Raw genomic sequence first — 13,686 nt, 5'->3', positions numbered from 1 at the left:
AACAGTCAGAGTCAACCCACAGACCAGCACCAAAGACCTACAACATCATCTTGCAGCAGATGGAGTCACTGTGCATCGCTCAACCATTCGCGACTTTACACAAGGAGATGCTGTATGCGAGAGTGATGCAGAGGAAGCCTTTTCTCCGCCCACAGCACAAACAGAGCCGCTTGAGGTATGCTCAAGCACATTTGGACAAGCCAGCTTCATTTTGGAATAAGGTGCTGTGGACTGATGAAACTAAAATTGAGTTATTTGGGCATAACAAGGAGCGTTATGCATGGAGGAAAAAGAACACAGCATTCCAAGAAAAACACCTGCTACCTACAGTAAAATATGGTGGTGGTTCCATCATGCTGTGGGGCTGTGTGGCCAGTGCAGGACTGGGAATCTTGTCAAAGTTGAGGGACGCATGGATTCCACTCAGTATCAGCAGATTCTGGAAACCAATGTCCAGGAATCAGTGACAAAGCTGAAGCTGTGCGGGCTGGATCTTTCAACAAGACAACGACCCAAACACTGCTCAAAATCCACTAAGGCATTCATGCAGAGGAACAAGTACAACGTTCTGGAATGGCCATCTCAGTCCCCAGACCTGAATATAATTGAAAATCTGTGGTGTGAGTTAAAGAGAGCTGTCCATGCTCGGAAGCCATCAAACCTGAATGAACTAGAGATGTTTTGTAAAGAGGAATGGTCCAAAATACCTTCAACCACAATCCAGACTCTCATTGGAACCTACAGGAAGCATTTAGAGGCTGTAATTTCTGCAAAAGGCGGATCTACTAAATATTGATTTCATTTCTTTTTTGTGTTGCCCAAATTTATGCACCTGCCTGATTTTGTTTGAACAATTATTGCACACTTTCTGTAAATCCAATAAACTTCATTTCACTTCTCAAATATCACTGTGTGTGTCTCCTATATGATATATTTAACTGACATTTTTTATCATAACAACCAACGATTTATACAGGAAAATAATGACTATTAACAAGATTGCCCAAACTTTTGCATTCCACTGTATGTACATGTGCTTTCTTAATTTTTTTATTTTTAATAAATTTGCAAAAATCTCAAGTAAACGTTTTTCATGTTGTCATTATGGGGTGTTGTGTGTAGAATTCTGAGGAATAAAATGAATTTTTGAATAAGGCTATAACATAACAAAATGTGGAAAAAGTGATGCGCTGTGAATACTTTCCGTATGCACTCTGTGTGTGTGTGTGTGTATGTACTGTATATATATATATATACACACTGCTCACAAAAATTAAAGGAACACCTTAAAGAAACACATTAGATACATCAGACCTCAATATGAAGTTGGATATCTATACAAATAACGACAGGGCAATGTCTTAGGAACAAAAGGATGCCAAGTCTTTTAATGGAAATAAAAGTTTTCTGCCTACAGAGGGCTCAATTGTGTAGACACCCTAAAATCAGAGTGAAATGAAGATGTGGCAGGCTAGTCCATTTTTTCAAAAACTTAATTTCTGCTACTCAAAATGCTTTTCAGTATCTTGTGTGGCCCCCACGAGCTTGTATGCATGCTTGACAACGTCGGGCATGCTCCTAATGAGACGACGGATGGTGTCTTGTGGCATTTCCTCCCAGATCTGTATGAGGGCATCCCTGAGCTGTTGTACAGTCTGAGGAGGAACCTGGCGGCACCTAATGGACCGAAACATAATGTCCCACAGATGTTCTATTGGGTTTAAGTCAGGGGATCGTGAAGGCCATTCAATTGTTTCAATTCCTTCATCCTCCAGGTACTGCCTGCATACTCTTGCCACATGAGGCCGGGCATTGTCGTGCATTAGGAGGAAACCAGGACCTACTGCACCAGCGTAGGGTCTGACAATGGGTTCAAGGATTTCATCTCGATACCTTATGGCAGTCAGAGCACCATTTCCTACGCAGTAGATGTCTGTGTCCCTCCATGGATATGCCTCCCCAGACCATCACTGACCCACCACCAAACCTGTCATGTTGAACGCGCTGCAGGCAGCATATCGCTCTCCTTGTCTTCTCCAGACTCTTTCACGCCTATCACAGCTGCTCAGGGTGAACCTGCTCTCGCCTGTAAAAGTACAGGGCCAGTGGCGGACTTGCCAATTCTGGTGTTCTTGAGCAAATGCCAGTCGAGCTCCATGGTGCTGGGCAGTGAGCACAGGGCCCACTACAGGACGCCGGGCCCTCAGGCCATCTTCATGAAGTCTGTTCCTGATTGTTTGGGTAGAGACATTCACACCAGTGGCCCTCTGGAGGTCATTCTGTAGGGCACGAGCAGTGCTCAGCCTGTTCCGCCTTGCACAAAGGAGCAGGTATCGGTCCTGCTGATGGGTTGAGGACCTTCTACGGCCCTGTCCAGCTCTCCGAGAATAACAGCCAGTCTCCTGAAATCTCCTCCATGTTCTGGAGATTGTGCTGGGAGACACATTAAACCTTCTTGCTGCAGCACGTGGATGTGCCATCCTGGAGAAGTTGGACAACCTGTGCAACTTCTGTAGGGTTAAGGAATCGCCTCATACTGCCAGTAGAGATAATTACTCAAGCCAAAACTAGCACGAGTGGAAAACCAGCCAAAAAGATCAAGAGGGAGAAACTTGAAATGACCTCCACATGTAAAACCAGTCCTGTTTTGAGGGTTTTCTAATTGTTGCCACTTTAGTGCACCTGTCGTTAAGTCCATGAACACCAATACAGCTGAAAGTGATTAACAATGACCTCAGCTGCTTAACCAACCAGAAAATTATCAGACAGGTTTAATTGATTTCATGCCAGGCCCAATAAAAAAGTGTTCCTTTAATTTTTGTGAGCAGTATATATATATATATATATATATATATATATATATATAGTTTTCTAATTTCTATATTGTTCCCAAAACACAAAACTTGGGAAATAACACATCACTTAATTAGCCCAGGAGTCCAATTAAAAACAGAAGCTTGTTGGAACAAAAACCTGCAGCCACAAGGGGTCCACAGGACCGAGGTTGGGAAACACTGGTTTAGAGACTTATAAACAGTTAAATGCATTTTAAAATCGGGCATAAAGGACACAGGCAGCCATATAATTATGATTTGTGAGATACACTCAGTTTTTCTCTTTTTAGTTAAAATTCTCAAGTAGTATTTTTCTTTTAGATGATCCTGATAGGAATGCATTGCAGTAAACTAGACAGAATAATATATTAACTTTTTAGCAAAATTAAATAAAAGATCTAACTTGTGTGATGTCTCTTAAATGAAAGAACGCAATGTTAGTAATATGCTTAATGTGTGATTTTAAGTTTAGCTGTGAACGTAAAACGATACTTACTGTAGATTCTTTACTTATAGCCTTATTTGTAAAACCAAATGGCCTAATTTATTTATAAGGTCCTCACTTTTTGTCTGCTCTACCTATAATTAAAATTTCTATTTTTGCCATGTTAAGTTTAAGGAAAGTAATACTAATGCATTTGAAGATGTTAGTAAAACACTGTTTCAGAGGATTTAGAGCCTCAGGTTCATCTGGTGCTATTGATAAATAAATTATGTGTTGTCTGCATCACTGTGGTAATTCAGATTATGCTCATGCCTAATGGGAGCATGTGGATTAAGAATAATAAGGGACTCAAAATAGATGCCAGTGACACGCCATACATAATATAATGGATCTCTAACATATAATTGCCACAACAGGATGTTACATCAGAGTGAAACCAACTCAAGGCACAGCGAGAAATGCCAATCCACCATCTAAGATGGTCAATAGGATTACTATGATCAATGGTATTAAATGATGCACTCAAGTTTAGTAGAACAAGAATTGATATATTATTTGAATCAGCAATAAGAAGTTAGACATTAAAAACTTTAACCAAAGCACTTTCTAAACTATTATTTGGACTGAAATCTGAATGCACCTATCCAGAAATTAGGTTTTATTCAAGTAGTTGAAAAACAACTTTTTATAGAATTTTTTTATTTAAAAAGGCAGGTTTGAGATTATCCATTCATCTATTTATTGTCCAACCCGCTATATCCTAACTACAGGGTCATGGGGCTCTGCTGGAGCCAATGCCAGCCAACACAGGGCTCAAGGCAGGAAACAAACCCCAGGCAGGGTGCCAGCCCACCACAGGGCACACACACACACATATGGGACAATTTAGAATCACCATGCATGTCTTTGGACTGTGGGAGGAAACCCATGCAGACACAGGGAGAACATGCAAACTCCATGCAGGGAGGACCCTGGAAGCGAACCCAGGTCTCCTAAGTGCGAGGCAGCAGCGCTACCCATTACGCCACCGTGCCGCCAGGTTAGAGATTAGAGAGGTTTAAAATTGTTTAAGACAGAAATTTTAAGATTATTTTTCTTAAGTAGTAGCTTAACTACAGTAGATTTTAGAGAATCCAGGAAATGCCCATGTCTAATAAAAATTAACTACTGTATACCAAATATACTGTCAATTGGAAACTCAGACATGTCTTTAAAAAAGCCTGTAGGGACTACATCAAGGACACATGTGGTAGGTGTGAACTGAGTAATTATTCTATGAAGATTAGTTAGGCATGTTTTAGTAAATGAGTTTAATTGACTGTATTTACTATGTTGGTGTTCAATTACTGTAGATTTGTGTTTCAGGTCTTTGGTATATGTTGTCTTATAATATATACTTTACCTGAAAGAATGTGGCAAAAGCGTCACATTTGGCCAGTGATGGTTTAAACCATCCACAGAATGAGCCAGGTGCAAAAGGTGGTCAGTTGCTGAATATATGATTCTTGGGCTTTTTGCAGCATTGTTTATAATTTTGGAGAAATAAGACTGTCTCTAAGATCAAACTGAAATATTGCATTTGTTAATGTGAGCCTTTAGCATTTCATTGTGTCTTGTTTTTCTCCATTTATGCTCAGCCTTGCAGCATTTCCTTTTAACTTTACAAACTGCTTTTGTCTTTGTGGGTATTACATCTTTTTTTTAAGAAGTTTTTCAAGGGCTATAATGTTGGCCACTGCCTTCAGTTCTGGGTTAAAATTGTCGACCTTAGTATTTATGTTGCTGGCTGTATTAGGGTGGATACTAGAATAAAACGGATTATTTATAATATTAGAAAAGGAAGAAAAAGCTGTGGCATCAAAAAAGCCTCTTAAATATGTACTTCTCTTTAGTCCTGGTAAGTGCCATGGTTACATCAGAGAACATACAAGAATGATTAGACATACCAATATCCATTATCTGAGTCACTTCAATTCTAAACCCATATTAGATGCCTTAATTCAATGCGTGCTGAAGCATTTAAAGCAAGAGTTCCCAAACTTTTTTCGGTCGCAGACCCCTTTCCCAAAATCTTTTAAAACCATCAACCCCCTAGTCATTTACTTTGCTTACTCAAATTAATAAATTTGTACAGTACTCTATATTAAATATTTCACTAGATATCAAACTTTTCATTTTAATCACTTTTAAATAATGACTGGAAAAGATAAAAGGACTACGGAATATGGCATTATCTCGATTTAATATCGAAACCTGCACTAACGAAAATGAAAGCAAAAAATACGAGCAGAGTTTTTTTTTTTTTACATTTTTGACATTTATGAAATAAATATCCATCCATCCAACCATTTTCCAACCTGCAGAATCCGAACACAGGGTCACGGGGGTCTGCTGGAGCCAATCCCAGCCAACACAGGGCACAAGGCAGGAACCAATCCCGGGCAGGGTGCCAACCCACCACAGGACTGAAATAAATATGCAAATTCAAAATAAGTACAAATAGTCCAAGCTGTACTGTCTGCATTTCTTTTTAGGTTCAGTCATATTCTTATCTGAAGAAATAAAAACTTGTATTAACAAACAATTTCGACAGCCCCGTGATAAAAAAACAAAACAAAACAATAAAGTATGTATAGGCAGTCCCTGGGTTACTTACGAGATAGGGATTGTAGGTTTGCACTTAAGTTGAATTTGTATGTAAGTCGGAACAGGTACATTATTTTAATAAATGCTATTGTTGACCCACCTCTCTCTGACCTTTTTATTATTTCTACTTTATTTTCAATGGTGATGGTTTTTCTGTTCTTTACTATATCACCAGCACTTGCATCAGATTTGGGTTTCAGAGACATTCTTGAAGGGTGAAGACAAAAGGTTAAGATGAACTCTTCTGTACAGCACAGTACATGCTTTCACAGTAGGAAGGCACCAGTCGTCAACATGTCTGATGTATAGGGTGGTCCAGATCTAATTATGCAATTTTCATTATGCTATAACTTACTCAGTTTATTACATAGAAAATCACCTGAAAAATCCCGGACCATCGAGAAGTGTGTGAACTGACAACATGAAGAATCGTCTTTGCGCCGAACTTGAATCGTCCTTGCATAAATCAAAGTCATCCAGACGATCTGGATCTGCATAATTAGATCTGGACCACCCTCTACTGACAAGAGACAACTTCCTGCTATGTGCGTACCAGTACAAGCAGGCTTGCTGTTAAGAATGAATGGGGGCAGCAAGGGGCCGTTCATCACCAGCCACAACAACAACAACAACATTTATTTATATAGCACATTTTCATACAAAAAGTAGCTCAAAGTGCTTTACATAATAAAGAATAGAAAAATAAAAGACACGGTAAGAAAAATAAAATAAGTCAACATTAATTAACATAGAATAAGAGTAAAGTCCGATGGCCAGGGTAGAAAGGGAAAACAAAAAAAAACTCCAGACGACTGGAGAAAAAAATAAAATCTGTAGGGATTCTAGACCATTAGACTGCCCAGTCCCCTCTGGGCAATGAGCAAAGACCTGAAGTCCTTGAGTCTGGCACCTTAGACCACTCAGCCATCTAGACATGACGCCCACCTCAAAGTCACCTCCACTACAGTATGCTGCCTGCAGTGTCCAACGCACCACTGCCCTCATTGAACACGCATCCATCCGAGGCACACTACAATGCTACCCCCCGTCGCCCTATTCACCCTCAATGGCCTCTGTTTAGCCACAACCAGGTCACCATTTGCAGCATTACCAGCTGCCCACCGAGAATGAATGGGCAGCTATGTGTGGTGGGTGGGCAGTGAAACCTCTTGCTGCCCGAGGGATGCTACACTGCGCGAGCAGCGAAATCACCCCCCTCCAGCCTCCATCCAGCCACCGCTTGCAGCGTCCCCAGGCCGAAGGTGACGGAGCAGCAGTTACTGAGGCGCATGCGTCACAGCTGCGGCCTCATTTATATGTCATATGTTGGATGTCCGTAACCTGGGGACTACCTGTACTTACTTGAAACAGAATATTTTTGTTCAAGCTCAAATAAATAAACTGTGTCCTCTGATTTTCTTTTTCGTAGTACTGCTCCTTAATAAATAATTATAATCTAAGTTCAAATCACAAATAAGTACATGTCACATCAAACGAACCAATTTATAGTGTTTTATGAAAGCATGACCGTACAAGACTGATATTTCTGCTAATATCGAATATCCGTCGTCTCGTCCCACCGCGTGCAAGTGCAGACACGGTTTTTCATGTCCACACTTGCTTTGATACGCTCGATATGACAATGCACAGACATGTTTGTGCTACATATATTTTCATGCATTCTTACATGTGACTGTTTTAATGACACATTTTACGTTTTCGTTCGCAAGTTTGGTATGTAATGTGTTTTTATCAAAAAAGTGTTTTTTTTTAATTATTTTACCTCTTAATTAGGTACCTAATGGAATCATAGGTATTTTGAAGTAACAAACAAATAGCAGTAGTAAGGGGGTCTATTTTTGCTGTCGTCGACCCCCAAATTTTTTAATTGAAACTGTCAACCCCTAGAAAGTTCAAATCGACCCCAGGGGGTCGATATTGACCACTTTGGGAACTCTTGATTTAAAGGATCCATAAATTTTGTAGCTTTTAGATCACATTGTTTATGTACATGAAAGATGAAATCACCTACTATTAAGAAATTATAACTAGTGATAAATAAAGATGATAAATTCAAAAATTCATTAATAAAATGAGGCATTATATTTTGGCAGTCAATTAATAGAAATGCATATGTAGTACTTCTTTAATAGCAACAGCAACAAATGCTCAACAGATGTAAAATTGCTAAGGCTAGAAAATAATTTTGTAAGCCACCTTCTTTCTTCTGTTCATGGACTGACTGTAGTTAAAGTTTGGTGGTGTTTCTTCAATAAATACTGTAGCTCTGTAACCATAGAGCAGTATTTCATATAGACTTAAAAAGTATCTTTTCTTATCAGTAATAAGATCATTTACATAAAATGTCCTATTAATTAATGCAATAATATTAAGTAAAAAGGTTGTACAATCAAAGAACACAAACACTGACACAATAGCCTACCAATAAAAATTCATACAATATTTAACATCTACTCAAGCAAGTTCTAATAAATGATGCCTTTAGTCACTCAGTTTGGCACCATTAAACCTTATAAGATTTTAGGTTTGAGGGTAGAACATGCAAATTCCACGTGCTAATTGGGCTTGGAGTCAAAATCAGCGCTCTTGTGTCATGTTAGGGCTAACTATGGTTTTTCATGATTTGATTTCATAATTGAATAATTTAAGTTGAAAACTCTAAAATTACATTTTAATCTCTTATCAAAAGATATCTATATCTATACATTTTAAATTAACTTTTTAAAAATAGTCATCATGCTTGTTAATTTCACATTACTTATTCTATGTTAATTAATGTTGACTTATGTTTATCTTTTATTGTGTCTTCTATTTCTTTATTCATTTTGTAAAGCACTTTGAGCTACATTTTTTTGTATGAATATGTGCTATATAAATAAATGTTGATTGATTGATTGATTAGTTGTTCATTGTTTGATCTTCTGAGGTCACAGGAGGCCAAAGCCTTTCACCAGTAGAATAAATGTATATTTCTCCAGAGAAAAATATATTTTGGATGCTAGGAGAAACTGTTGAGATATCTTCAAACCTAAATAATACAAAAGAAGTACAACAATGGAGTAGTTATCAACTCAGTCCACTGACAGACTGAGGAGATCGTTCCTCCCCCACACTGTGCGACTCTTCAATTCCACCCGAGGGAGTAAACGTTAACATTATACAAAGTTATTGTCTGTTTTTCCTGCATTTTTATCACTCTTTAATGTAACATTGTTTTTTTATCAGTATGCTGCTGCTGGAGTATGTGAATTTCCCCTTGGGATTAATAAAGTCTATCTATCTATCTATCTATCTATCTATCTATCTATCTATCTATCTATCTATCTATCTATCTATCTATCTATCTATCTATCTATCTATCTATCTATCTATCTATCTATCTATCTATCATAAGAAAGGGAGCAAACTCAAAATATAAAATAAACCAAAGAAATCAATACACATGCTGCCCCTCAGTAAGTCTGAATGAAAGGCTGTGATCCCTGTCTTCCAGGTAGGATGCCTCATACACTTCCCACCACCATGGTAACATTCCTTTATCTGCCATACCAGTCTTTCTAGAATTTTGCTCTGTCTTCCTGTGGCCAATCAAACGTTTGTCTGATTCTCCTCTTGACTCCATGTTTCCTATGTTTCTGGCTGAAAGTCAGTTGTAACTACAGTCTGCAGCTATGGTGTTGTCTCACATTCCCCTAAGATTTAATACTTAATGCACAGTTTGGTATGCCACACTGTTGAAAAATGTATAGACAAAAATGAATAAGTCTGGTAAATGAAGCTAATTAAGATGTATGCTAAGTCAAAACCAGGAAATCATGAACATAATCTGCCTTATTAAATCTAATCAAAAATCAAAGTTGAAAAAGAAAGTTAAAGTTTTATAACATCAATGACAACACAACCTCCAGGAAATGCATTCTGCCTACAGGTCATTGAGTCATAGCAACCATGCTACAAAACGGTGGTAGCTGTCAGAATCAAATATTTGCAATTCAAAAAAAGCGAAAAACACCCAAATCAAAATGTACTGAACAAATATTTCCAAAATATTCCAGGGCATTTAAAACCTCCAAAAATGTGCGAGAGAAATCAGGAAAAAAATTATATCACCTAAAAAAAGTAACAAAAAATAACTATCTAACAACAATTAGTATTCAATGGTAGATCTAGAAGATGAAAATCACATTAGAGGAAATGGTAATGCAAGTTAGAATAGTAACTTTGGAATAAAGAATAAAGATTAGAAACAAGAACTGGGTTGGTCAAGCCAGTAAAGCAAACAAGGCTGAGCGCATGCCATAACAAAAGTACACTATTGTAGCCCACCCCTTGTTAACATGTCTGCCAAGCCATCTGGCAAATTTACCATCATCATTTAGAATAGAAAGTATAGCAACTTTTTAAAGACAGTGTTAGATTTTTACATAGGTACTGCAGTAGTTTACTTAAATATACTGTATGATTTTACAACCCTAAAATGCAAACCCTAACACATAACTTGTATGTAAAGGATTATTATTTTTATACACTATTAATTAAATCATATTTCTTATAGTGTTAAACTTGGAGGGAAACAGCCTGACACAGCTTCCTGAAATCATAGGTTCAATGATGCATTTGACGTCTATCAACTTAGCCAGAAACAAATTCACTGTTTTCCCTGAGAACCTCACTACCATCAAGACCCTTCAGAATATTAATCTGGAGGGAAATGACATATCTGGTGAGTATGCAATAAATGATTAAACATTATACAATATTTTGGTGTGAAATATTTATAATCCTTTCTTTTGTTTATTTGCTTCATTTTGTAAGTAGATATGGTATTAGGACAATTGTATTAGTTTTTTTTTCTGGTGTTATTTTACTTGGAGGTAGAATGAATGCTATTGTTTTACGACTTAAATTTGATATTTTCAGATAGCATTCATCTATGAGGTTTACTTTTCTGAAGGAAATTGAATCCTATTTAAAATTATCAGTTGTTTACATTCTCACGTAGTACAAAAACAATGAATTACATTAAGATTTGCATATCTACAGTATGTAAAAAAACAAGTGTGATTTATAAAACTATATTATATCAATAAATTAAGGAAGTTCCAAAAAAGTAAGTCAATACTAAGACTGTTAATCTTCAGCAGAAAAAGAAATCTTGGCAGTTTTCTGATTTACTGTATACTTATGATTGCCTTTTCATATAGAATCCGCCTGAGGTTTGAGTTATACTTTTAGTGATATGCCTTTTTTAAGTAAAATAAAGATGTATTTTAGTCCTGACATTTGTTGTTGTTAATGTAGCTGGCATCCTCTTTTGTGACTGCTTCCAGTCAGAGTTAACCTTGATGCTGGATATGGTCTGTTGGCATAGTCTACACAGAAAATGAATATTAGACAGAAAAGGCAACATTTGGAAGGGTTCTGTTATATAATGTGAAATGCAGTATGTCCAAATTTCATATCAATTTAGGCATAAACCTATGAAGATTTAAATGGTCGAGTTGTATTATTCTCCACTAGGATGGCTAAAATTGTAAAATAAATAAATAAATCAATTAATTAAATTAATTTTAATTATTAATGAATTAAATATGAATAATGATAAAATAAACCAATAAACAAAGAAATATAACAAATATAGTAACTTAAAGAAACAGAACACGAATAATAAACAATTCAAAATAACTCAAACTGAAACTCAAAGAATATGACTAATGAACAAAGAAGGATGTTGAAAAGGAGAAATCCAAAAAGAAAATGTTAAGAAATTAACTAAAACAAAGAAGGTGGTCAATAACCAAATCCAGGAAATTTTAATACCAAAGATTAATCTCTGAAATCAACATATAAATGTAAACATTTTGCAAAAATATCACAAAGGGGGTCAAAGAACACAGCAGTTTATGCTAGTTAATGTTCCAGCATGTTAAAGATGAATGAGGACCTACTAGAATTCTGTCAGCTGACAGTAGAACCTGAGAGTCCTGCAGACATTAGGCATAATTTATAGTAAGTGACTAGAGGAGGAGGAGGAGGTTAGGAGCAGGCACTTTTAAAATCCTAACGGGTGACACATAACTTGCGTCCTCTTCTGTTGACTACTACTCACCTTTTTCACCCCTCTTTCCAGGGCATTCAGTGTCCCTGCAATTTTCTGCTGTACTCCAAGCATGCAAAAAAGTGACTGCTGATGTTTGCTTATAAGTGGGCCCTGCAATGGATTGTTAAAGTGTTCCTCTCCTGGGATATGCTCCACTTCCTCATGACCCTGAACTGGATTAAGTAGGATTTCATAAAGTTATCTCATGTAGGTTTTCATAGGATTTTTTAGATGGCATAGCATTCATTTTTATTTTTGTTTTGCTCCAGATGTTTTAACTATTAAGATGAATGTAAAATATAGGCATAAAGTATTCTTCATATCATTTTTGTTGTGTTTTCTAAAGTTGGTTTAGTTTTTAAAAATATTCCCTCTTACTGTAAATGACTTTTTAAAAGGAAAATAATTGCAACTAAATATAATAACAAGGTGCAAAGAAGCAGTCCCCCATTCCTTAATGTTTTTCAAAGGACAGCTTTGATTATGCAGTGTAATTAGTTGGCTTGGTTTGGATCTTTGATTGTGTTGTTTATTATACCTGCAGTATTCCAAACAATAATTTTCTATTAAAATGTACTATTTTGCTTGTTTAGATTTTTTTTTGAAACTCTAAAACATTTGCCAAGTACAAATTTAAATGGATATTATTTTGCAAAGAGTATCAATAGCATGTATAAAAGTTTTAGAAAAATGAAAAATTCAAATTATGAGATTTAATTATTCTTGTGTCCACTTTATTTTTTATGATGAAATATCTTTTGCTTGGAAAGCCTATCAGTATGCTTACAACCTTTTGTTTGAATTTTCAGCAGTTTATCCTCTCTCTCATTCTCTTTGTCTTTGCTATTTGTCATCTTTCTTTAAATATTTTCCCAATATTATTTCTTGATGAATGATCTATCCTTCTTTAAATGGAAATCTACTGTATTGGATTTCCATATTCCATAATATAATTTTAGCTAGAGTTGTGCATTCTAAACTCAGTTTTGTGTGGTGTAGGAATACATTTAGGAGCAGCGAAAACATGGCCAGTTAACCAATATCCAAGTGTATTGCTGAGAAATGTTACTTTTAAAAGTAACTTAGTTTAAGAAAATGAACTAAATATGTAATATAGGTACTTATTATAAAATGTAATGCTCTACAAAGAGAACATTTCTTTTGTGTTACCTTTACTTCTTTTGCATGAAAAACTGCAAATTTCACTTGCCAGCATTTGTTATCTGACCCTAAGCCCATATGTGAACCTTTATGAAACTGATTAGAAACACAACCAAATTTTATGGTTTTCTTGTGTTTTATAAATAATTCCAGTCATTCATGTGCTGTAAAGTATGCGTCCATCCCCTTTATCACCCCCAATGCAAGGCCCTGAAGATTTGTGTCATGAGCACTGGCTGTTGTGCCAACCCCTAACACTGTTTAAAAATATCTGTAGCAAATAGATTGATTTAAAATTAACCTAAATACAACAGCTGGATTATAACTAATAAATTTAGGCGCACCTCCTTTGGAGAAAAAAATGACTAGTATATACAAGCTACCATTTTAGATTTCTTTTGAGGAAGCACTTTAATCTTTCACAAGTCCATATGAACTTACTTCTTGTATTTGCTTATCTGCAGAAAATCAAACCAGAG

The 13,686-nt window shown here is 36.4% G+C and overlaps 1 protein-coding gene across 1 annotated transcript in view; it reads left to right on the top strand.

Annotated features, from left to right (window-relative positions):
• lrrc20 (leucine rich repeat containing 20) overlaps positions 1 to 13,686 on the top strand; it is a 65,588-nt gene that overhangs the window by 31,582 nt on the left and 20,320 nt on the right. The window contains exon 4 of the mRNA XM_039772776.1: positions 10,502 to 10,669. Within this exon, the coding sequence (XP_039628710.1) occupies positions 10,502 to 10,669 (168 nt within the window). The remainder of the gene's footprint in view (positions 1 to 10,501; positions 10,670 to 13,686) is intronic.

Source organism: Polypterus senegalus, chromosome 1 (assembly GCF_016835505.1).
Source record: "Polypterus senegalus isolate Bchr_013 chromosome 1, ASM1683550v1, whole genome shotgun sequence".
NCBI lineage: Eukaryota > Metazoa > Chordata > Cladistia > Polypteriformes > Polypteridae > Polypterus > Polypterus senegalus.
The sequence above is the reverse complement of the archived record's forward strand: the minus strand, read 5'-3'. Positions and strand labels throughout refer to the sequence as shown.